Source organism: Haliotis rufescens, unplaced genomic scaffold (assembly GCF_023055435.1).
Source record: "Haliotis rufescens isolate VD_foot unplaced genomic scaffold, xgHalRufe1.0.p SCAF_9, whole genome shotgun sequence".
Classification (NCBI taxonomy): Eukaryota; Metazoa; Mollusca; class Gastropoda; order Lepetellida; family Haliotidae; genus Haliotis; species Haliotis rufescens.
The window spans coordinates 40,287,659-40,314,255 of NW_025964383.1; the positions used below are offsets into that span (position 1 = coordinate 40,287,659).

General features: G+C 41.9%; 1 protein-coding gene across 1 annotated transcript; it reads left to right on the top strand.

The window, feature by feature from the left end:
- Positions 1–2,939: 2,939 nt before the first annotated feature.
- Positions 2,940–9,931, top strand: LOC124113572. Its single transcript, XM_046473998.1, has 5 exons — positions 2,940–3,020; positions 7,154–7,345; positions 7,880–8,122; positions 8,867–9,095; positions 9,275–9,931. The coding sequence occupies exons 1-5, from the start codon at positions 2,960–2,962 to the stop codon at positions 9,387–9,389; spliced, it is 840 nt and encodes a 279-aa protein (XP_046329954.1). The 5' UTR covers positions 2,940–2,959; the 3' UTR covers positions 9,390–9,931.
- The last annotated feature ends 16,666 nt before the right edge of the window (positions 9,932–26,597 follow it).

The window sequence follows — 26,597 nt, forward strand, 5'->3', positions numbered from 1 at the left end:
AAAAATAAAGTTAACTAATTATCATTAATAATTTTTTTAGATGTAACAGTTATTGTTGTTGGGTTTTTATTTAAAGGAAGAAAAGGGGAAACAAATGCATAAAGCATTATGTTTTTTTAATATTTTTTTCATTTCAAAAGTAAAACAAAAGAAAAGAAAAAAAATTCTCCTTTCCTTCCTTCATGGTTTTTTCATCAAGTATGAACTAGTGACTTCAGTGAGCACTGAGAGTTTTATCAACCCATTTGGATTCTGTGTCCCAGTCATAACAGTATGTGAAAAGAGTTATGTAGACACTACACAAAATTGTTCCAAGTTCATAGTCAGTAACCAATATTGGGTGAGGTTTATCAAGCCAGCTGGATTTGATGTCTCAGTCATAAACAGTGTGTGGTAGAGTTTTTCTTTAACTGCACTCAAAATGACCTAAGATCATAGTCAGTAACCAATACCTTGTGCCCAGCGAACTGTCAAGTGTCCTGTTCCACTGACCTAGTCATCTATTATTACTACTGGTGAAGTGTACTGTAACTGTGTCAATGATTTTATCCCTGAAGTGCATCTCATGTCATCACTGAATGCCATTCAGTAATTGCTTCTGTTACCGCTTCAGTGATTCTCGAACTCCTACACGTATTTCTATTGTTTCTGGTTCAGTGATTTCAATTGTTTCCGCTTCAGTGACCGCAAGGCGCAAGGCAAAACTCAAACCCCTATATTTTCAACTACTCGGGGCGATCGGGTAGCCTAGTGGTTAAAGCGTTCGCTCGTCACGCCGAAGACCTGGGTTTGATTCCCGACATGGGTACAATGTGTGAAGCCCATTTCTGGTGTCCCCAGCCGTGATATTGCTGGAATATTGCTCAAAGCGGCGTAAAGCCATACTCACTCACTCACTGACTCACCCACTCACAAAGGTATGTCATGTAATTTGTAACATATTTAACATTCAAAGCAGTGAGCCGACGGTGGGACATACAATGCTTACCCTGTGACATTGAATACTTGTGTAAAAAAGCCCTAAGTATGCCAAAAGCAGAGTATAAAGTACGATTCCAACTAACACATTAGCATGTATCTATGGATCAAAACCAAATAGCGATGAAACCAGTTGTTTCACACAAAAAATGAGCGAATCCTGCCTCACCGGCGTTACCCGTCACAAACACACGCAAAGGCAATGGAACTTCCCATCTAAACCAACAGGAACGCACGGCAAAACAGGGAAACGCATCGTATGCTCGTTATAGAAATGGTATAATCCTCAAGGGTACACCAACTTCATGTAAAACGCATCAATAAATAAAGGTAACGGTTCACGTAACTTGGACAGTTTTGTGTATTCGTGACCAACATCAAACTAAAGCGAGCCTGAGAAGACGGGTGAGATAATATAAAGTTTCTAGGGTTGCAATCACAGTAAAGTACGGTTATAACGAACTCAAAGGGACTATTAATTTTAGTTCGTTATAACCGTAGTTCGTTATAAGCATATATATAGCATAACTACAGCAAATAGTCGGGACCAAAAAAGTAAGTTCGTTATATCCGTCAGTTCGTTATTACCGTGTTCGTTATAACCGTAGTTTACTGTATTTGACTTTTGTGGGTTCTATAGAACTGGAAAACTATTAACGTAAGTTATGGGTGTTGAGAAAAGTTCAAATGCAAGGCAAAACTTGTGACATGACACATCAGGGGATGAGTGAGTGAGTATTGTTTTACGCCGCTTTCAGCAATATCAAGAGGGAGGACACCAGAAACGGGATTCACACATTGTACACATTGCAAACATGAATGAGAGTAAGATTCAACATCACTTTAAGTCAAATCACCTGGGTGAGTGAGTGAGTTGGGTTCAATGCAGCTTTTAACAGTATTCCAGTTATATCACGGCGTGTCAGTTTAATTCGGGAAGAAAGCACGAAGTGATGCAGGTCTCAGACGTTTACCACTTCGGTGAAACCAACGAGCACAGGTATGGTGCTGACAAACCTAGAAACATAATCGGGGCGAACCAGGATTCGAACCCACAATCATATGTTTCTTGCGTGCCCAAGACACGGCGAATCGCGGCGCCTTAGACGACTGGGCCACCCGTGCTCCTCTAAACCCCTGGGGGATCCGTATTGCTAAAATGGGCACGCTGAAGGGCATAAATCTGACTAATTTACAAACTAAGATAGTTTAATGCGCCTATTGTTAAGCCGTGTTAGGCGTGTTAGGTTGGGTGAATTTACCTTTCAATGTTTTTCATTTGTATTGAAATGATTTAATTTTCCGGTTGATAACTGCACAAAAAATTATGCAATAAGTAGGATATTCCATGTGGCTCGTGAAATATGTCACTCTCATCTCGTGACAGGGGGAAAATGAGATATTTACCCTCGAGGGATCGATGACATGCATCAACCAAGTCAGCGAGCTTGACCACCCGATCCCGTTAGTCGCCTTTTACGACAAGCATAGCCACCTTTTACGGCAAGCATGGGTTGCTGAAGACCTATTCTATCCCGGAATCTTCACGGGTCTCAAGGGTGTTAAGAGAGCCCACAACCCTCGATCGTGGTTTCTAATTCCAAAGTCGTTTGCTAACCAATGTGGTGAACATCTAAGGCCTGAATCACTTATGGTTGCACTCACATATCAATAAATACCGGTTAAAATACCTTCAAACCAGACTATGTCTTGGCTATCTGTGAACAGGAAATCGAATTTCAAGCACACATGGTTTGAGCACAATTGTCTCAAGAACTTGAACTTGTCGCCTTTGTCGTATTTTATAACTTCATTACGGGACAACCTTTTCTGCATGTTTGTGTGGAAGTCTTGGAGTTACTAATTAACGTTCGTTACTGGGAAGTCATTACGCTTGGCTGTTTCATAAATAGTAAATTATCTTTACAGTCAACTCCAGAACTTAAGTGCCCACAATCTTTACCGGGTCGGTCGGGAGAAGATGTGGGTGCGTGTCCTCGTCTGTGCAGCTGTCAGTGTTACAATACAGCATACAGTACTCGGTGAGTATTTCACTTTCAAGTTGCTTGTTAAAGAGGCCATATCCTAATTGTGATGAAACCAACACTCAAGACAACCTAAATTACCATCACAAAAAAAGGTCGTCAGGCATTTAAAAGGGTTATTATCTGCGGTGTCATTGGCATGAAGATATAAGTGACGTTTCTAACCTGTAATGTTTACCTGTCACAAAACACAAATAATGGCAAGTGCTCCCTACACGTCCCCTAGCTGTTTATATTGTTTCACTTCACTACTAAGAGTGATGGCCACGTGTGGCAATGTCGTGCAGGGGGGCGTATTTCAATTCGAAAAATTGCGTCCCATAGCATTGCTTTTCATTGAAATTCAGGGCTGGTTTCCAAATGCATCTTTAGGAATGGCTTAACAATAGGCGCATTACAATGCGTATCTTAGTTTGTAAATTATGCCCTTCAGCGTGCCCATTTTAGCAATGCGGATCCCCCAGGTCTGAGGCGCCGCGATTCGCTGTGCAGAGTTGCTTCCCTTGGGCACGCCAGAAATCTATGATTGTAGGTTCGAATCCCGGTTCGCCCCGATTATGTTTCTAGGTTTGTCAGCACCATAACCGTGCTCGTAGGTTTCACCGAAGTGGTAAACGTCTGAGACGTCGGGCTTTCCTCCAACATTAAGCTGACACACCGTGATCTAACTGGAATGCTGTTAAAAGCTGCGTTAAACCCAACACACACACTCACCCAGGTGATTTGACTTAAGGTGATGTAGAATCTTACTCTCATTCGCTCAATAATTTAAAATAACTTACGAACATAATGGAGTTTCCACAATGGTGTAACAGTGGCGTTTCGGTACAGATCCTTATACCGTTGTCAAGCGAAAACGTGGGAAAACGAGATGGTCACGCCTCAAACAAACTTTTCTATCTGCCGTGCATTTATAATTGGGAATGTAAATTACCAGGCTTTTTACATTAACCTTTGTAAAAGGGAAACAGTTGTCATATAGCCCTGTGAAGGTCGAATGTCAATAAGTTTATTTAATCATTTACACATACTGTATGAAAATAATGATAAGATCGCAGTTATCTTGTATTTTATGTATTGTAGTCAACTAGCACAATATCATCTCTTAAAACATTATTTAAACGATCCATGAGACATTAAATGAAGCCCTAGCAACAAATAAGGTTATCGCACATATCCCAATAGTGAGTGAGTGAATATGGTTTTACGCCGCTTTTAGCAATATTCCAGCAATATCACCGCGGGGGACACCAGAAATGGGCTTCACACATTGTACCCACGTCGGGAATCGAACCCTCCTGGTGTTCGGCGTGATAAGCAAACGCTTTAACCACTAGGCTACCCGATCTCCCACACTCCAAAGAGAGGAAACGCATGGCCATACCATAAACTGTGGGAAGACACACACATTTACTATACATCTGAACACTTGATAAGTGATGACATTATTGCTGACAAAACAACAAGTCAACACGTGTCCAACACGAATTTATCATCCAATACTGGGGCGCGTTGCAAGCCCCATCCCGGGGTCTGCACAAGATCAAAGAGCTTGCGCACTCTTCCAAAATGTCGGCGCAGCTACCGCTTGGTTGCCTTGCCTTGGTGAAGAGCGTAATGGAAGAGGCTCGATGACGAGCCGATGAATAAATGACAACTTTGAAGGTGTGGAGCACACAGAGGAAACAGCGATGTAAGATGGCTTTGCCCATTTTCCATTTTATTCAGTCAAGAATTTCTCGTTCAGCTGTCGAACACAGCCGCTATTTCGGTTTGAGAACGAAGCGACCTCAGCCCGCGATTGGTGTGATCGCAAGCGGCTAAGAGTTAGGGCCCTGTTGTGATGCGAATAGCTGAACATCGCTTGCAAGCGATTGGCATTTTGAAACGCACCCCTGGTCTACGAAGGAGTTATCGCTAGGAGATTTCGCTGCAATAAAATAGCATCACAATGCTTTAGAGACCATTGTGACATCGTCAGTTATCCTGACGTCAACTGACATCACTTATATCCCTGCTTCTGAAGCTGGTTAGCAGTATTTTTTACACTAAGCATTACTACTGTTTAAGGGGTCACGGGTGGCCCAGTCGTCTTAGGAGCCGAGATTCGCTGTGCAGAGTTGCTTCCCTTGGGCCCGCCAGAAATCTATAATTGTGGGTTCGAATCCCGGTTCGCCCCGATTATGTTTCTAGGTTTGTCAGCACCATACCCGTGCTCGTGGGTTTCACCGAACTGGTAAACGTCTGACACCTGCATCACTTCGGGCTTTCCTCCAACATGATGACACGCTGTGATATAACTGGAATACTGTTAAAAGCGTCGTTAAACCCAACTCACTCACTCACTCACTCACACCACTATTTACAAAATAAAACTGTTGAAAGAACGATTCTGGATAAGAAATAGAATTTTACCGATGCAGCACTTTATGTGCTAATGCCCTCACTGTGTTGCAAAGACCCGTGAAGATAGAATAGGTCTTCAGCAACCCATGCTTGCCGTAAAAGCTAAGGCGACTATGCTTGTCGTAAGTGGCGACCAACGGGACCGGGTGGTCAGGCTCGCTGACTTGGTTGATGTATGTCATCGTATCTCAATTGCGTGGATCGATGCTTATGATGTCAATCACTGGATTGTCTGGTCCAGACTCTATTATTTACAGACCGCCGTCATATAGCTGGAATATTGCTGAGTGTGGCGTTAAACAACAAACAAACAAACACTTCAGACTACGCTTGAAAAATATGTTAACACAGTTCTCGATTAAAATTTTGAAAACTGAACAAACATTCCAGAATGTCTAATATATTGTTGAGATTGTATGGCAGTGCTTCCCACGTACTGTGCAACGCCTCCTCCGTTTAAATGTTTATCCCACGGAGACGACAATTTTGACGGAATCAGTCGTCGGGGTCGTAACTGTCGTTCTGAATACCCCGTGTTAACGTTTTCGAGGTTGCATGATTAGAAAAACACATTCAGACTGTCACTTTCACGAGCTGGTAAGCAACGCTTTGATTGGTCGGATGAAAGGTCGTTCTGACGTGACCCATAATACAATGTCCTCAGACCTTTGTTTAGCGATAGCGAGAACTAAGATCTGATTTTAATGAGATTGGAAAGTATTGTGACACAGTATCACGTGTATCAAACATGGGGTTATAGTAGCGGGTGAAGATCCAAATAGGATAATCTGCAATGTCCCATATCAATGTTTCCTTCAATACAGACTGATGAGAAGTTATTCGTCCAGGAACTGTTACATTTGTCGATATCACGATCTTAATCCAAAAAAATAATGATGGATCCTCGAGGGCCCATGAACTGACCATTTTCATTTAGTTGAGAATATGGTCACATGTTTGTATCCGAGATGGCCGAAAGGATACGAACTCCAGTTTTGTGGCTTACGTGAATCAATGTATTCTGCGTGATATTAGGATATGTTAAAGTGGAGAAAAAGCCACTCTGTAGTTTTCCTTAAGGCGAAATTATTTTGAAATGCCATGGAATGGACAGGAATGTGAGACCCATGAAGATCCGGGTTAGAATAGGTGTTCAGCAACCCATGCTTGTCTAAGGCGAGACTTTGAGTCTCGTAAGAGACAACTCTCGGTAACACAGCCGTGAAGATCCGGGTTAGAATAGGACTTCAGCAACCCATGCTTGTCTAAGGCGAGGCTATGGGTCTCGTAAGAGACAACTCTCGGTAATACAGCCGTGAAGATCCGGGTTAGAATAGGTCTTCAGCCACCAAAGATTGCCGTAAAAAACGATTATAACTGTTGTAAGAGGCGACTAACGGGATCGGGTGGTCAGGCTCGCTGACCTGGTTGATGCATGTCATCGTGACCCAAATGCATGGAACGATGCTCTGTCAATCACTGTGCATACTCGACTATCTACCGACCGCCGTCATATCGCTAGAATATTGTCACAAACAAACAGGAACGTGAGGACATGCCGACATGTGGTACACATCTATGCCCAGGGGCATTAATGTATTGCGCTGTACGATGACATCTACATTTCCTCACAGGACAAACTAACAATACCACTGATACAGAGAGAATTTCACGATACGTTCTTCAAGAGTGTAGTGAAAACGACTCGTTATGGTTTCCTTCAGGTGAAAGTATAGCAGATGGGAAAGTTGCAACGCAAAGTAGTACGCATGCTGCCGGAAGTCGGGCTCTCAGTGAAGCCTACAGGTCCTCTGGGTCATTAACACAGCTTGAAAAACAGACCTGGTGGGAGGTGGACCTGCGTGGCTACTTCAATATCAACAACATCACCCTCACAGCAGCCACTAACGGATGGGGTAAGCTGAATAGCTTCTTTTCGTTTATGTTTCATGTATCGTTTCTATGACAATTACATGTTCGTCTGGTTATCTGAACAAAATGTATTGTCCCTGAAAATTCGTGGAAAAGAAATATGGTTTAGACTGATGGAAAGGAATTACCTGTCACATAAAATGACATAGTTACAAGGTGTTTGTTTTTAAAAAAAGAATTCAGGCTCACAGTGAAAAAATATATAATCTCGATACAAAATCCCAGCTCCACACCTCCCCCGCTCCCAACCAGAATATCAAATGGACGGTCCCTAAGAGGCACTTAAATGGAGCCACGCTGGGTGATTTGTATATCGTATCCCAATGGCTTGTATTGTTGCTGATGTAGTCAGTCACTGGATTGTCTGGTCAATCAGGACTGGTCGGTTAGATACAGTCCGCTCATCATAAAGCTGGAACATTACTGAGTGCAGTGTTAAACAACAATCAGGCAAACATAGATTGTTATTGGCACCGCCTGTCTGTTGTCTATAAGAACAGAGTGCCTTTCGTTTCCAGCTACTTTCATGGCAGCTGTTTCTGTGGAGGTGATGGACAAAGATATCAGCCTCTGCTATGACGTCCAGGTGGAGTGGTGTGGGAATGTGTCCAGCACTGTTGCCAGTGGGGAGGAATTCACCTTCACCTGCAATGCCACATTCCCCGTTCGTTTTGTGCGTGTTTCAAGGAATGCCACAATCAACCAGTACCTCGCTATCGGACATATTGATGTTCAAGGGGAAGGAACTAAAAAGCCATATCGTGAGTCACAGTGGTTCAAACTTCGTCACTATATCCTCACCATAATCAGTATGATTTTATATTCTATTGTCACAGAGCTCCAGATAAGCTTTTGGTATTCTGGGTATTTTACCCATGCATTTTAAAATCATTGGGTATCAGTAATTCTATCTGAGTATTCAAATTTCTTTTATCCACTAGTTTTTACACATGTGGGTATTTAAGTTAAATATGTAAAAACACTATTCATCTAGTCCCTGCAAACTGGTGCAGTGTGGTTCGAGAGCTTTGTAGGACTCAAAAATACCACGATACTTCCACAAGAAAGTGTGATGGCAAATGATCATGATGTAACTGTCATCGTGGAGTTTGGCAAGGTTGACGGAATGCCCGTTTATAATTTCAAAATAAGTTGCTGATTTGCGATTCGAATACGTAGTGTTACTTCACAATATTTTGATGATACGCACAAGTTTTATTTTTGTAGCGTATCTGTAAAGTTCGTTGCGTATTTGAGACGTTTTGATTTGATTTTACTGCGTATTTCTGTATTTCTGATGCGTATTTTACGCAGATACGCAGCTTATCTTGAGCCCTGTATTGACCACAGTTAAACCCGAGGTTAAATAAATGTGAACAAGGGATAAAACACAGTTACCATGTAAAATCATTAAAACGTCAGACAATCTAATGTACCAATAAGTTACACATATTCTAAACCTGATTACACAATGAATGTCAGTTATGATTAATTTTCTGTCCAAGGTTCCAACTTCAAATCCACAAAGAACAAGAAGGTGTCCCGGCCGTTTCTGACCACATCAGCCATGACTGCCGGCGACTGTGGCATCATTTGTCACAGACATCATGCCTGCATCGACTTCAGCTACAGCAAAACGGCACCTACAGATGCTAACTGTCTGCTAACTGACAAACCGCTGTCTTCATATTTTGTCAACGACAATTCTTGGACAACCAACACCCTGGAATGCCTGTAAACATTCTAATCCAGGATATGTTAACACGTTTCAATTCTTATCTAACACACAGTCCAACGTATCCAGTCTTTATAACTGCAACGTTGTTTAACTATGGTTTATTTAGCTAAAAATGTTTTCAAACCTTGTCAATTCTTTAGAATTGTTTTTGTCATCTTATTCAAACATGTTTCAGGTCAAAAATGTGGATTATGATTCTGGCCCCGCCCGCATCATTGACAGACACGCTGCGTCGGGCTTTTTTATTCAGCCTGGACATCACTCTGCTGAACTTGTATGAATCACTGTGAAAAAAGCATTCTAATATCAGAGACAACTATGGTTTTCCTACAGAACATTGTTAATGCTTGAGCTTTTCAATAAGAAAGTAAAGTAACAATACTGAACTTCGTCGTGTCATTATAGGCCAAACCAAAAGACCAGTATCACCATTCGCAGTCAGATAATATGTCTACCACCATACTTAAGCAAACTATGTCCTTCAACTATTCATTCCTGAAGAAGCACTATTCACTACTTTGTTTCAATCTAGCCTCGCGAATTTTAGTTTTAGGCACACTGATGATAAGTGGAATATAAAAGAGTGTATATCTGTCAGATTGTAAGATTCATATTTGTTCCTAGCATTTAATATTATTCACGGACCGAAAGCTCATGATGAACTGATTCTGTTCTGAAATGATTGCGTTGTCAATTGTTTAGAAATGGCTATATCCATAGTAACTGTTGTTAACGACCCGCATTTTCTTGTTACACGCTAATGTATATTTAAAATCTATTTTTCAACTGTTACTTTGATAAAATATATAACGTTCTATTTGACAAATTCTATTTTTAAAAGAATACTATGAAAAGAAAATATATGTAATTTAAAATGATATATTATAAATATATTTGACAAATAAATTTATTACATTCGATTAGCGTCTTCCTCGTGTCAATCTCGTGTACAGATGTACTGATACGAATAAGAAAACTAAAGACCTGGGCCCACTTGCACAAAGCGATCTTAGTGTTACGACTATTCTAAGCCTATGTTAAAGTATGGGAGTTACGATCATCTTAGCTCTAAGATCGCTTTGTGCAAGCGGGCCCTGGAGCAAGGTGACCTTCGAGAGGGCTTGTGATAAAACATTCACAATATATTCATGAGTGAGTGAGTGAGTATGGTTTAACGCCGTTTTTAGCAATATTCCAGTAATATCACGACGGGGGACACCAGAAATGGGCTTCACACATTGTACCCATGTCGGGAATCGAACCCGGGTCTTCGGCGTGACGAGCGAACGCTTTAACCACTAGGCTACCCGACCGCCCCTAATATATTCATGACAGACGCAATTGAACACAAAGGGTAGTAACAGGTGTGACTCGTGAAGATCCGGGGTAGAATAGGCAACTTCAGCAACACATGCTTGCAGTAAAAGGTGATTATGCTTGTCGTAAGGGGCGACTTACGGGATCGGGTGGTCAGGCTTGCTGACTTGGTTGATACATGTCATCGTATCCAATTGCGTGGATCGATGTTAATGTTAATCAAAGGATTGATCCAGAATCGATTTACTACAGACCACCGTCATACAGCTGGAATAGTGTTGAGTGCGGCGTTAGACAACAAACAAACACATGTAACGGGTGTGTAACTTTATTAAAAACACGTTGCCACCTTCGAGTATAATCATTACGTGGCCTTTAACACGCTGCATATATCTATAGTAACAAGTCACGAGTCATCTGCAAGTCCCTCTCTTGTCAAGAATGTGCTCATGAAAAGTGTTAAAATGGAATAGCGGCGTTAAACACCAAACCAACCAACCATAAACATGGACGATAAAACTTCAACCTTCAAATCGTTTTCAGGGTCATTCAGTATTTGTGACCAATCATGATCGAGTGTGAGTGTGAGTGAGTTGGGTTTAACGCCGCTTTTAAAAGTATTCCAGTCATATCACAGCGGTTCAGCTTAATGTGGGAAGAAAGCTCGAAACATAATCGGGGCGAACCGGGATTCGAAATCATAGGTTTCTGGCGTGCCCAAGGGACGCAACTCTTCACAGCGAATCGCGGCGCCTTAGACGACTGGGCCACCCGTGCCCCCCGACCAATCATGAGATAGAGCATTTTGACTTTTCGTTTTATTTTAAAACTACATCATCTACGGAGCACAAATATACAATTCACAAGCTTCAATTCATTATTATTACTGAGATGCATGACATCTTCACTGAAGTCAGTTGGTGTCAAATGTCTCTATGACGTCACAGCACAATTGTTTCCTTGCACCATTAACGTCACTTTCCTCCTTGTGGGTCACATTTATGACAATATCGATATTAGATCCTACCCTCTGTCTCTATACTTATTCACTAAAGACTAAAGAAAGCATACAATGTGATTATTGTTATGATTTAAATGTTTAAACACGACTGAAATTCAAAAGTGCCTATGGATACATGAGTGAGTGAGTGAGTATGGTTTTACGCCGCTTTTAGCAATATTCCAGCAATATCACGGCGGGGGACACCAGAAATGGGCTTCACACATTGTACCCATGTCGGGAATCGAACCCGGGTCTTCGGCGTGACGAGCGAACGCTTTAACCACTAGGCTACCCGACCGCCCCTATGGATACATGAGTTGAACCAGGTACGAATGTGTATTTCTGGTGCTTGTTGTAAGAAGCACGGGGACACGGGTGTCCTATTCGTCTAAGGCGCCTCAAATCACTGTGCAAAGTCCCATCCCTTGGGCACGTTAAAAACCGTGTTCCTTGGTTCGAATCCAGGTTTGTCAGCACCATACCCGTGCTCGTGGGTTTCACCAAAGAGGTAAAATTGTAAGATCTGGATCACTTCGGGCGTTCCTCCCACATTAAGCTGACAAGCCGTGATATGACTGGCATTCTGTTAATAGCGGCGTTAAGGCCAAATCACTCACTCACTGTAAGAGGGAACTTAAATAAAGACCGAATGGTCTGCTTCTGTGACTTGTGTTATTTGCGTGTCATCGTACGCCAACGGTATGCAGCGTTGTTTGTGATATCTTGCGCTTGACATTTGTCTCCGAACTTGTCAGAACCTTACTTGATTGCAAAGTCCGTCGTGACACAGTTTGAACATTGCTGAGTTTGGTTAAACCATATTCACTCACTCACTATTGTATTTGAAAGTACATGAATTGAATACAATATATATTAGTACAACCGGTAGTGCTAATTAGTAAAATCAAAAATGGATTATTTCTCGAACACAGTCCAACGCCAAAGACAGACTGGACATGAGGTGAGGTGAAATGGGGTTTAACGTCGCGTCTAAGATTATTGCACTTAAAAAGCGACGTGCATGCACGTGTGTGTGTGTGTAGCTGCTTGTACTAGTCCGGACTGATGCCGATTCATAGTGCTAGCCCACTGAGATACCATGCCGTAGTTTAACATGAATACCCCTTGTTTTAGCCCCTTAATGCCGAGCGCCAGACAGGGTAACAACAAGTACCATCTTTTAACGTCTTTTGGTATGACGCGGCCGGGGATCGAACCCCGGACCTTCCGCTCTCCGGGCGGACGCTCTACCACTAGACCACGGAGGCGGTCGACTGGACATGAGGTTCAGGAAATCCAATATACACTTTGTCACACAAGGTAAATCCAATTTTGTTGCTGCCAATAATTTTGTTTGTTCACAATCAGTAGCTGTAGATGTCTTAAATGAACAATCGTTTGTGATTATCTACGTTGAGTTACAGACAATAAAACTGGTCATGAGTGACTATTCTGAGAAGCCAAGCACCATGCTGTTTTTGTCGGACGTAATACAATTTGGTATGTTATGGGTTTGGCAACATATCATTCCCACGAAAATGCTTTCCTTTCACGTGAAGTTGATAAATGCAGTTAAACTAACACAATCACCATCAAAAGCGTGTGTTTTTTTGGTGCGATATTTTTGTTTCGAGCAGGTTCGCTATTGATTAATGGGAGTCGAGTGTTGTTCGTGAAATGTTATTGGAAGTTGACTCAAGGTTCGGTAATTTGAATCAATATGCGGTTTCCTTCACAGAGTATAATATTCGTTCTAATGCTGAATAATATATGTGGCGTGCCAAGGCAGTGATCAATACGAGAGACAAGACTTGTTTTCAGAGACATCAGCGTATTTCCAATTGTAATGCGGGGATAACATGATAAACCCCCGGGCAAAAGAAATCATGCACTTGATTTGACCAACATATAAAAACGGGTTGTTACTGGACTGAAAACAGTCATCGAAACACTGCAAACTTTAGGTAATGACCATCGAATCACCATTTCTTGTTTGTTTCATTTTTTTACATCCATCAAACATGTGTGTATACTTCTTGTGCTCGGCACTTTAGTTTTTTATCACATGTACCACTGGTGTGGATTATTGCTCATACTTTCAGTCACTGGTTTGCGTGGTCCGGGATATTGGGATTTTATCGAAAAAATATACAAAACCTTTAGTCCTTGTTAAAGGGTTGCTAGATGGCTCAGAGGGAGTCGATGAAACATTACACCGAAACTTACACAACTACATCTGTAATCATTTCAAAGCATTTTACTTGAAAATATATAATTAGTGCACAAGGAATAGATAGAACAGCTCTCAAAACATAATCACGAAACTGGGCGGTCGGGTAGCCTAGTGGTTAAAGCGTTCCCTCATCACGCCGAAGACCCGGGTTTGATCCCCGACATGGGTACAATGTGTGAAGCCCATTTGTGGTATCCCCCGCCGTGATATTGCTGGAATATTGCTAAAAGTGGAGAAAATCCCCACTCATGCACTCATAATAGAAAGAGCATTCCTAGAAAACTAATACCCATTTTAGGCATGAAAATTGCATATGTTCGGATCTATTTTGTGAACAGTAATAAAAAATTGTAACAAAAGAAATCTCTATAATCAGAAGAAACCTCTTCCCAAAGGAGAGCCCACTGCGCTACAACGACCGTACCACAAACATGTGTCAACGAATCACCATCAGACAACGATGGCATCAGCCGCCACAAACACACGCAAAGGAAAGCCAACCACATACCAACCCAAACAACGCGAAATGCAGACATCAAAAGTCAGAGCCCATGGAACAACCGCTCAACACAAAAGTACACAAATGGAAAGCTGACCACTGATTGCTTTCAGCAATATTCCAGCAATATCACAGCGATGGAGAATGGGCTTCACACATTGTACCCATGTGCGGAATCGAACCTCTTTTTAACCAATCAGAATCAAACATTCAATGTCATGGTAGAACATGTAATATGTACGGAATACTCGATATTTTTGCTATTAAATACTGAACTTTTGAAGTACTTCTAAATGTGTCAGTATCAAAACATATATACTCAACAACAAAAGTCCCTGTGACACCAATATTTTAGTGTAGTTTTCAAACAAGTAAAGTTTGGTTTTCAATATTGTAGTACATGTATGGAATCAAGTCACAAAAACGCAACTGCTACAGAAAAGCATGCATTCCATGCAAAAGTTGACCACATGCATTTCACTACCCAAGCATGGGTATAAAAAACATGTGCGTTAAAGGGATCAATACGCATTGTTTAGCATCGGGCTGACAACAACCACTCAGAAAAATAACAAAATTACGCAATTATTGAACATTACGAAATGCCACGCCTGTCCGAAAATGAGCGTCTGCGAGCCATTGGTGTGCTTGAAGCAGGATCGAGTCAACGTGATGTTGCAAGACAATTTAACGTCCACAGAAACACTATTTGGTGTTTATTAATGTTGGCAACAGACGAATGCAGTCAGAGACCATCCTCGGAGTGACAGGCCACGCGTAACCAATAATCGACAAGACAACTGGATTCGAACAACACACCTACGAAATCGATTCCAGCCAGCAACAGTGACTGCAAGAAGCATCCATCTTCCTAAACCGTACGTCGCCGCCTCAGGTTTGCAGGGATTGTCGCCAGAAGACCCGCCAGACGTGCCATTTTGACAGGAAACCACCGTCAAGCACGTCTACAGTGGTGCAGACAGCGTCTACGCTGGACGGCCATGCAGTTCTAATTCACTGACGAGTCTCGTTTTTTCACCTCAGCCACAGCGATGGACGGATTCGAGTGTACCGATGTCGACGTGAACGGTACGTCAATCATTGTGTCATGGAAGAAGATCGGTTCGGGGGCTGCAGCGTTATGGTATGGGGTGGGATTACAGCAAGACAGAGGACCCGTTTGATAGTGGTAGAGGGAAATCTCAATGGACAGCGCTACCGCGACGAGATCATCGGCCCTGTTGTTCTACCGTTTTTGGGTCGTCATGGCCCAGGCATTACCTTTCAGCATGACAACGCCCCGGACTTATATTGCTCGACTCGTTCAGGATACTCTTCAAGAAAACAACGGGAATGTCGGCTCGCTCCCCTGATCTCTCACCAATCGAGCACATGTGGAATGAGATGGATTGGCGCCTTCGACGTCAACCACGTGTTCCACAGACACTCCAGGAACTTCGAAACATGCTCCAGCAGATATGGACAGATATCCCACAGGACTTTGTGCGACGCCTGGTCCATTCCATGAGACGAAGGTGTGTTGCTTGCATCGCAACCAGAGGTGGACACACACGCTATTGATTTGTATATTGACATTTTAGCATGTTCATGTTTTATTTTATGAAATCACGCATGTTCTGAAATGTAATGCCAAATTAAACCATTTGAACACTTACAGGAGTCTTTTATCTGTTGCAAACCGAAATTGTGTTGTTCAGTATAGATCCCACACATTTCCGAGTGAGAATATAGGTCCAAACCAATCTCATTTAAATCAGATCTTAGTTCTCGCTGTCGCTTAACAAACGACCTTTCATCCAACCAATCAGAGCGTCGCTTACCAGATCATGAAAGTGACAGTCGGAATGTGTTTTCTAATCATGCAACCACGAAATATTTAACACGGGGTATTCCGAACGACAGTTACGGGTTTTATGATTATATCCATACAATCTAGGCCATCTACAAGCCATTCCAGAATATTCTTCTTATCAGTTTTAAATTTTTTTTAATCGAGAATACGTCAAAATATGTTTCGAAGCGTGGTCGCCAGTTTGAAACTAGTGTCGTAAAGCTCGAGAAAGCTGCCTTCTCATTGGCTAATGTCGATTTCTTGTCGGCCATATCATTGGTCGGTCAAAATTCGCGAAAGGTCGTTCTGACGTGACCCGTAATGGAATGTCCTCAGATCTTTGTTTAGCGGTAGCGAAAACTAAGACCTGATTTTAATGAGTTTGGGTCCAAAGGGACCCATGCAGCTCAATGAATTAGAGGGTCAGGCTCGCTGACTTGGTTGATGCATGTCATCGTATCCAACCACTGAATTGTCTAGTCCATATTCGATTATTTACGGACCGCCGTCATATGGCTGGAATATTGCTGATTGCGGCGTTTAACGGCAAACACACTCCACAATCAGGAAATGAGCTCTGCCAAGTGTATTAGTGTATTAGCTTCGGTAGGGTTCATCATATCAACCTCCAACATGCAAACATACACAATTCTCGGTTTGATAAGTTGAAGCTAATCACCTAAAAAAATGCATCTATGGTACAAGTGAAATTGTATCATTTAAGAACACGCAATAACTAGAACAAATGGCTGACATATAAAAAAGAAACCGAAAATATGCACACAATGGAAGATATTTGTGACATACATGTATATCATCTGATATACCAGTAAATTCTAAAATTTCCTCGTAGAGGGTAGTCCTTTCAGCTAACGATCGTTTCAGGTACATGTATACACGCCACGGAGAAATATTAGAATATATATCATATTAATCTATATTTTTTTAACGTTAACTGATTTTTTAAAACTTTAAATGATGGTCATTACAGGTATAGACCCGTGAAGATCTGGGGTAAAATAGGTGTTCAGCAACCCATGCTTGCCGTAAAAGGCGACTATCAGTAGTATAGGGAGTCTCTATGACGACCAGGGCGCATAACCTGGTTGCCATTGGGCGTTAGCCTGGTAGCCGGAACCGCTACCCTTGTAACCTAGTAACCCTAGAAACCTAGTAACCTAGTAACGGAAGAGGGTTCTGCGCATGCGCGGAGAGAGGGAGCATGCTGGGTAATGTGTGCGCATCCAAGACGGCGACACTTCCGGTTCCGGGAGGCGTACGCACCCAAGATGGCGGGGGAGGGTTCTTTTTGGGTTTGCTTTCTGGTTTGCATTAATCAAAGTGTTCTTTCGGGAGAGTGGGTTGGCCCTGAAAGGGGCCGTTCGAAAAACAAACTGGAACTGGAACTGTTCTTTTCATCCTAGCTTCCTAGGAAGGGGAAGCTTCTTTCATGTGTACATTCATAGAAATTGCTCAAGTAAGTAGCTTCTTTCATGTGTTTCACAACACCGACCATTTTAAGGTAGGGACGGTTGGGGGACCACATTTCATGTTCTAGCCCTGGATCGTCATTCTCTCAGACAAATGTCGCATTTAAAACAATAGCAGCTATCGGCACGATTCAAGCAGACGAATCCAGCATGTGCCATATGTTCCGACGACTGGTTCATTTGTTTAGGCCAATCCTTAAATGAGGATAGTCTTTTTTTCAAAATAACCCCCGTCCTGTGATACATGTGACTTACTAGCCACAGGATCCGTACAGCTATCATGCAAAGCATGGTCCCGAAATCAGCGCTGTGACACTCAGCATGTCCAGCCATCCTCCAGTGGGAGGACCCACTGCCTGTCAAGCTATTCACATGTGTCTGACCTGTTTTCAGCGTGTCGATGGCCTGTCTACACCTATGGGCCAACATGTGTGCTCGGAAGACCATCCATGTAAAGCGTGTCAAGAACCAGTGATCCTAGGGCATCGATGCTATGTCATTTCAGTCAGTGAAGACTGTGATGATGATGATGATGATGATGATGATGATGAATTTAACAAACAAGACCAGCGAGACAACACGAAATTCATCTTCTATGATTTTGAATGTATGCAAGACACTGGTGTGCACATCCCAAATTTGTGTGTGGGGGCATTTAGGATGTGGTCGGTGCATTGGTCAAGCTTCATGTGATTTGTGCCAAGACTGTCCATGGAATCAAGAAGGTCAAGGTCCCAGCCGAGTGAAAGTGTACCAAGGCCCCACCACTTTAGACTATGTTGGTGCATGGTTTATGACCCTGGCCAAAAAACCCAAGAAGAGACACCCTAATGATGATGATGATGATGATGATGATGAAGCACCTATTTTGGCAGTACTACCTCCGACACACCCGCCCTGCATGATGATGATGAAGTCATTTATTCCATGGATGTGGACACACCCAACCTGCACGATGATGATGAAGTCATTTATTCCATGGATGTGGACACACCCACCCTGCACGGTGATGATGAAGTCATTTATTCCATGGATGTGGACACACCCACCCTGCATGATGATGATGAAGTCATTTATTCTATGGATGTGGACACACCCACCCGGCATGATGATGATGAAGTCATTTATTCCATGGACGTTGACACACCCGCCCTGCATGATGATGATGAGGATGAAGTCTTTCAAGTCATTGCTCATAACACGCGGGGATATGATGGGCAATTGTTAATGAAGTACATGCACCAACATCTGGTGAAAGCCCCAAAAGTGACACTGAAAGGTCAACAGATTTTACAGATGAAAGTGGGACATCATGAGTTACAGTGAAGACTTGGAAGAAACAACGGTCAGAAAAGTGGATCAATGAGAAGTTTGGGTTTTCATCCAATCAGAGGCCAGAACAGTGAGTGTGCTTTCTCTCTCATTGAAAATGCATTTTACTCTAGAAAAGAAACACAACGCCTGTGCCAAACTGGGTTGAGTGTGGGACAGAAACCAACCAATGAGAAGCCCGGGTTCTTGACCAATGAGAACCTTGGGTTTTCTTCCAATGAGGAAGCAGGCTTTCAGTTCCTTAAATACCACAGTCGCGCTATCTTGACATCACTTTTCTGCTGCTGTCCACGAAGCAACATCATGTCCAAGCTTATGAATGACAAGACACTGAGGGAAGTATGCAGTGAAGTGAGTGGTGAAGTGAGCGGTGGTGAAGTGTATGAAATCATTGATCAAAAACTTGTTGGAATTGGAAACAGGAAACAGACTGAACCATCATCATCAACAACAGCAGCAGCAACAACAGCAGACACAAAAACGGAAGTGGCAGAATTTTTTTAATCTGCAACACCTGTAAAAAGGCGACCATGGATGAAGTTGTCTCTGAAGATCCCTCATCAATAACAACTGTAAGTACCATTCTATTCTATTGTATGTGTATGTGTATGTGTATGTGTATGCCATTATTATTATTATTATTATTATTATTATTATAACGAATGCATGAATTATTATCATGGGTATACTTAAGGGTTCTTTTCTTGTATGATTGACAGGACACCCCAATTGCAAAGGACACCCTTCCTTCCCCTCCGTAACAACACAGGCAACTCAGACAGATGAGACCTTCTATGGCGACGACGACGACGATCCAGTAATATGCGACGACAATCTTCTTTTTGATTAAGCTAACAACGTGATACAACGTGAATGTAGTAACTGTCGCCATAACGACATGTGGGAATACCTCACCAGTGACAGTGGTCAAGTGAAGCGCATGTCTGTTTCAGCCATAGACTGTACCTGTTTAACTGAGGGGTCATTAACATTTTGGGGACCTGTTTGGGACTGTATGATGAATTACCACATCTTTTGGTGACCACACTTTAACCTTCTCCTCGGGTATGCCAGTATGCAACAATGATCTTCTTTTTCAAGCCGACCAATTCCATAACAACATGGTGAATGGATGTATGTGGCCATTAACATGGACAGATCGGTTTGTCCTGTATGATGACCCTGCCTGTCTGAGAAGATTGAAGATTAAAGATTGAAGGTTTCACTTTCTTTGCGAGGGGCATGTTAAGCACTCCCTCAGTTGTCCATTGGTTCGTATTTCCTATGTATATATGTTGTTGTTTTTCATTAAACAGTGATTCATTGAACTGAATCTTTGTCTCCAATAGGATGCCAAACCGAGGGTAGAGGCGGAGTTGAGATGTAAAGTCTTCAACAGATAGAATTCAGGGGCTATATATACTAACTTTGCATAATAACGGTGTCTCTTGGATATTGACTATCATGAAGTCAACATCTTGTTCAGAATGTGGTAAGACATTTTCTAGAAGGGAAGTCTTACTTTGTCATAAAAAAACACGTCCATGGCTTACCACCAAAAACATCACCTATTAGACCAGTGAAATCAGCGCCATCGCCGCCGCCGCCGCCGCCACCGCCACCGCCACCGCCGCCAACGTGTGTCACTCACCAAGAACACACGATGTCACGTGATGAAGAGGTCATGATCTCACCTTTGACCCTACGTCACCCTTTTACTATGTTAATTGCTGGGCCAACATGGTCTGGAAAAAGGTCCTCTGTGAAATCAGGTATGGAACACATGCATCGCCTTGATGTGTTTGATACACCACCCCATCGCATTGTGCAGGTGTACAGTGAATGGCAACGACTCCATCATGAGTTGGAAGAGATGGCAGACCGCTTAGGAGTCTGTGCATAGTATGAAAGAAGTTGAGTGCATTGCCAGAAAAAGGGATGGCCCATTATTGGCTAGTCATTGATGATTTGCTGGGCGACAATACAAAAGAAGAAGAAACTGAAGTGTTGCAATAGTTCACCAAGAAAAGTCATCACAGAAACACATCGGTGTTGTATCTCACTCATAACTTGTTTGCCCAAACACCATAACATAGCACCATTATTCTGAATGCCCACTACATTGTCCTATTTAAAAATCCAAGAGATGCATCACAAATTGACATTCTGGCTCGCCAGGTGTTTCCAGGCAAAGTTCTCTTTCTGCATGAAGCCTAGGAAGACGCCACCAAAGAACCTTACACTTACCTGTTCTTGGACTTGAAACCAACCACTTTGAAACAACATCGAGTACTTACCAACCTGTTTTCGAGATCCGAGATACACATAGTGTATGTGCCGAACCTATGAGATGAGACTGAATAAAAGCATGTGAACCCACTGACCTTCCTTCAGTTGAGGAACATCCATCATGTGGCAAAGACAGAAACAGGCTCGACCAACGAAACGTCTGGACTTGCCACAATTCCACAATGCCACAATTCCAAGATGTCCCTGTTACCGAGTGGGTGTCTGAAAAGGTGAGAGAACAAGCGAGAGAAAACAAACTCTTTATGGACACATTGCAACTCGGTGACATTCTGGATGCACAACCTGCTCCTTCTTACACCTTGAGTTATCCTTCTCATCCTGACTATGATCAATTTCAACAACGCCTGAGGTCTTTTCAAACTTGGCCTAAACAGATGACCAAGACCCCCTATGACATGAGCATGGCTTGCTATTTCTATCATGGTCAAGGTGATAGTGTTCTCTGTTATTGCTGCGATGTGAAGCTCTGCCAATGGGAAGCCACAGACAAACCCCGGAAAGAACATCTAAAGCACGCCCAAGTCCCCTGTGTATACTTGTATGTGTTCTGTCCTGATGAAGAAGTGAACGACAAATACAGGCGCCAAGAATGGAAGAGAAGAGCAGGATGTCTTGGTAGATGTGGTGCAAACACACCCTTACCATCACCACAACCCCCATCGCGAACAGTTTGGGGTTGTAGGGGCCGAGATGTACCCGATACGGATCAAGCAGCATAAATGTAAGCCCAGAAGGGTAATGTTTCACAACACTGGACACTTGTGACAAGAACACCCCTACAACCTCACCCTGGACCAGTTCAGAAATGGCTACACGCCTTGGGTGGTGGATCTGACTGCTTATCTGGGTGCAGACGGAGACTATAACTACCCACGACAGACTGGCAAGTTGGGACTTGAACTTCAGTTTGCAGACCCACTACAGCGTCCTGTTATCCTTGACTGCTACGAAATTGATTGGTTCCGCAACGCTCTGATGGTCTAGTGGACAACAAGGATGTCCTCACTGGCTTGACCATCAAAGACTTTGACGACAATGTGCAACGAGACCCAGTGCTCTGACCTCTTTACCAAGGTTACTTTGCCGTAGATCACTTCACGGCCGCATGGAAATAAAAAAGCGACTTCAGCAACAAACAGTGCCAATTTGAAACAAATCTACATGAATCTGTTCCAAAACACTGGACAGCTGTGGCGGCCTGACACCCGTGGAGTGACTCTCAAGGCCTTTTCTCAAGGTTACACCTTGTGTGTGGTGGATCTCACCAGACCACCAGACCTTGGCGCTGATGAAGGCATCAACTCTCCTCGACATACTGGCAATTTGGGTTTGGAAATCCAGTTTTTACAAGCTCTCGACAACCCGGTCACCCTCACCTGTTATCAGGAATATGAAAATGTTCTGGAATTAGTTGTTTCTGTAATGCGATGATGCTATCAAAAAGAGCAGAGGCAGACTGTCATGACTCACTTTCCTCCTACATGAGACCATGGATGAACAACTCAGTTGTTTAATGACACAGTAAAGTGAGTGAGTGAGTGAGAATGGTTTCACGTCACTTTTCACAATAATCCAGTAATATCACGGGGAACACCAGAAATAGGCTTCACACATTGTACCCATGTAGGGAATCGAACTGGGTCTTCGGCTTGAAGAGCGAACGCTTTAACCACTAGGCTACCCCACTGCCCCCATCGCTGTGGCGTTACCACGGTTGATATGTGTACTTGTGTGAACTACACATATGGAGAGACATAATAATTAGTGTGGTCACATAGTTAAGGTTGATAACAATATGAAATGCATTACTATGATTATCTACAACATATATTAAATCAGATATCATTGTAATTTGTTTTGTATATCTTAAGTATACTTTTGTCAAAATTATGTGTGTGAGTGAGTGAGTGAGTGAGTGAGTGAGTGTGTGTGTGTGTGTGTGTGTGTGTGTGTGTGTGTCCGACTCATTGTATGTGTAAAAGGTACTAGATAACTACATAACTCACATCAGAACACACAATTGTTAACCATACAGTTTAAATGGATAGAGAATTGTTCCATAAATATGTATATTCCTGCCTGAGCCTATACTATAATTGGATATCTAGTCTCTCCTGGCGTTATTTTTCAAGCACTTTAGCATTAAATTTAATTCCCGAAGACAGTTTGATCGAAATACATTATAAGAAACGAGTTGTTTTTAAAAAATATTTACATCGCATTTCATTTCTATTGTCAAAGGAATGGGGTTACGGGTTAATGACGCTCTCGAAAGTCGTATATGTGACTTAAGGTAGAGACATATATCTAATTCATCTGTATTTTGTAAGGGAAGCATAACTGTGTACATGTACAACTTTTATTTGCATAAATGACATGCAACTTAATGAACATAATTGTGATCCCGACATCGGACGAGCAAATATTCGGCTTCAATTCCAAATCTAATGACCGAAAAAAATAGTTCTTTGGACGTTGCAAACAATACAAACTGGCTAATAAAACTGACAATTATTTGTCAATATATGATATCCTTTTTTATCAGTTTTATCTGTATTCTGTGAATCTTGCTTATTTACTACACTACAAGAAAATATACAAGATAAAAAGGGGAAAAAATCATGTGTGTATTTTGTAACATTTATCTACGACATGACGTTTAAAAAATCTAATCATAAGAGGCAAAATAGCGGTGAGAATTACAGGAATGGATCACTAAATATCAGCAAAAACCGTTTTAGACTTAGACTTAGACTTAGATTTAATTACCGTATTCGACGTAATAAACGCTCAGGGCGCTCTCAAAATTAGAATATTATTTTGGTGAAAAAAAAGTTGAATTGAAAGATAAATTTCGTGGTTTTTGCTGACAGCCTGAAATGTTTATGTACGATAGATATTTTTTTTCCAGAATTTAATTGCCCATAATTATTGGTGCATATTACCCACGAGTGCGTATTTTACGCGAATAAATAAGTCTTGTGTACATTAATCAATCGGAAGGGGTGCTAATTGGGATTGTTCACTAGCCAATATATTAGCAAATATCGCCGTGGGCGCTTATTATTGTGTGGCGCTTATTACGTCGGATACGGTAATTATACTTTGCATTTATGTCTCAGAAATGACTGTTGATAAGACGGCCTCACTGCACACTTTGAATAGCGGAAATACCAACTTGAATATAAAACCAATCAGCTATCTATTTCCACATTACGGTTACTGAGAACAATATGTCATCCAAAAACTAGAAATTTCATGATGGACATCCGGTAGTATTACCGTTGCTTGTGAGGACTTCCACTTTGATGACATCTACTCCGCAAACAGAATAAAACACAAGGAAAACACTTTTGTTTTTTTAGGAAGTACGTACTACTCAGCGCTAATGAGCGGTGTTATTTGCTATTTGTTTTGATAACATGGTCTGGGGGCTGGGGATCCAATAGCTAAATAGGGCCATAAATCAATCGAATTCTCTTTTAAGCAGAAATACGTGGATTGTTATAAAAGCACCTATGTCTGTACTGTTAAATTATGTTTAAGTAGATAGTGAGAAAATTTCAACACTCCGTCCATATGTATAATTTGAAATGTGACTGGAAAAATTTCAGCTCTCTTTTATGATTGAAACCCACATCAGCCCCCGCCCACTGTGGTCAGGTTTAACAATTCATTACTGTTGTTTTACGTATATATATACTTTTTATCGTAAAGAAACACATAGCGCATGCGACCCATATAATGGCCAAGAGGGAATATTGCTATACCCCGAGAAAGCGCGAGAAAGCTAGAAACCGATAAAGCGAGAAAGCGAGAAAGCGATGTCCCCTCTCGGCCACCTTACGTCGAAGGGTTCTTGATGTTAATGTAGATGAGGTGTTTATAATGCACCACCGCTGCCTCTCCTGTATAAAAACAAAATGGTGGTCACACCCGTAATTGACATTGTTAACTGATTTGTTATACTACGTCTCTTTGAGGTGTCGCTCTGTCTCATGTTACCCCTTATGGGTTTTGTCAATGGATTTGTTGTAATAAAACATTGATCAGACTAGTGACCAAATGTGATGTTGTTATTTCAAATTCAATGAAATGTACACCACTTTATATGAAGCACAGTAACCTTTTCCTGCTGGGATATATTTTATAAAATATTTGGTCTCTAATTGCTCAATTTGAGCTTCACCATTACTACAGGTAAAAGACACATTACTCCAAACGATCTCTTTGTTTCAGTTGATATGATAAGATCATTTTCATCAATAAATATGTAGTACTTACAACAACAAATATCGCATGTTTATCTTAGGTCATGCCAATGTCTTTTAATGCATTTAAATATAAATGACAAAACCATTTCCGTAATCATTAGAAATCTCTACTAAAGTTGGTTGGTTGGTTGGTTTGTTGTTTAACGCAGTTCTCAGCAATATTCCAGCTATATAACGGCGATCTGTAAATAATCGAGTCTGGACCAGACAATCCAGTCATTAATATCATGAGCATCGATCCACGCAATTGGGATCGATGACATGCATCAACCAAGTCAGCGAGCCTGACCACCCGATCCCGTTAGTCGCCTTTTACGACAAGCATAGTCACCCTTTACGGCAAGCATGGGTTGCTAAAGACCTATTCTACCCCGGGATCTTCACGGGTCCTCTACTAAAGTCCACTGTACGATTCCGACTATATTTTCTGACGATGACATTAGGATAGGAGGCTAGCATTTTTTTTAATCGTACCCACTGTAATGCGGTTCTCACCATTACTAAATGGAACAACAGAATTATGTCGCTAGTTAACTTTGATTACAGCAGAAAATTATTCGTAAACATCAATTTCGATGAGTGGGACCATAGTCGTAAAAATGACAAGACGCCATTAAACTTTCACAAAGGGTATGGATGGTCCAGTCTGAGGAATTGGGATTGTTGGATTCGAATCCCATATAAAACCCGGTTATGTTTCTACATTTGTCAGCACCATTCTCGAACGTACAGCGTGTATACCAAACCAGGTCTCGACCTCCTGCTTCCCCGTATGAAAGGGAGCTCCCCTTTCAAGCAATCATGGTTTAAACTGCATGTTTAATCATAAGAGTATTGAGTAGAGGATTTTGCGTTACTGATTAACGTTCGATAGTCAAGATGATTGATGATGCTTGGCGTTGTCTTCATTATGTTATATTTCTCAATCCTTAATTAGCACACTCACACTCACTCACAGTCAATTCCAGAACGGCTTCAAGTTCCTCGCCGATGCAGTCGAAGAGATGTGTGTGCGTGCACTCGTCGGTGCAGCTGTCAGCATTACAATACTGGGAAACATACTCGGTGAGTACTTCACTTTCAAGTTGCTTGTGAAAGAGGTCAATCTTTAAATTGTGATAAAATCTGTTGTATTATTGATATAACAAAACCTTTATGTACCTAAGCTACTTGTTTCATTTTCGGTCA

Coding starts and splice junctions, on each gene's coding strand:
- LOC124113572 (XM_046473998.1), top strand. CDS start 2,960: ATGTGGGTGCGTGTCCTCGTCTGTGCAGCTGTCAGTGTTACAATACAG. Junction 3,021..7,153: donor AATACAGCATACAGTACTCG/GTGAGTATTTCA, acceptor GGTTTCCTTCAG/GTGAAAGTATAGCAGATGGG. Junction 7,346..7,879: donor AGCAGCCACTAACGGATGGG/GTAAGCTGAATA, acceptor TTTCGTTTCCAG/CTACTTTCATGGCAGCTGTT.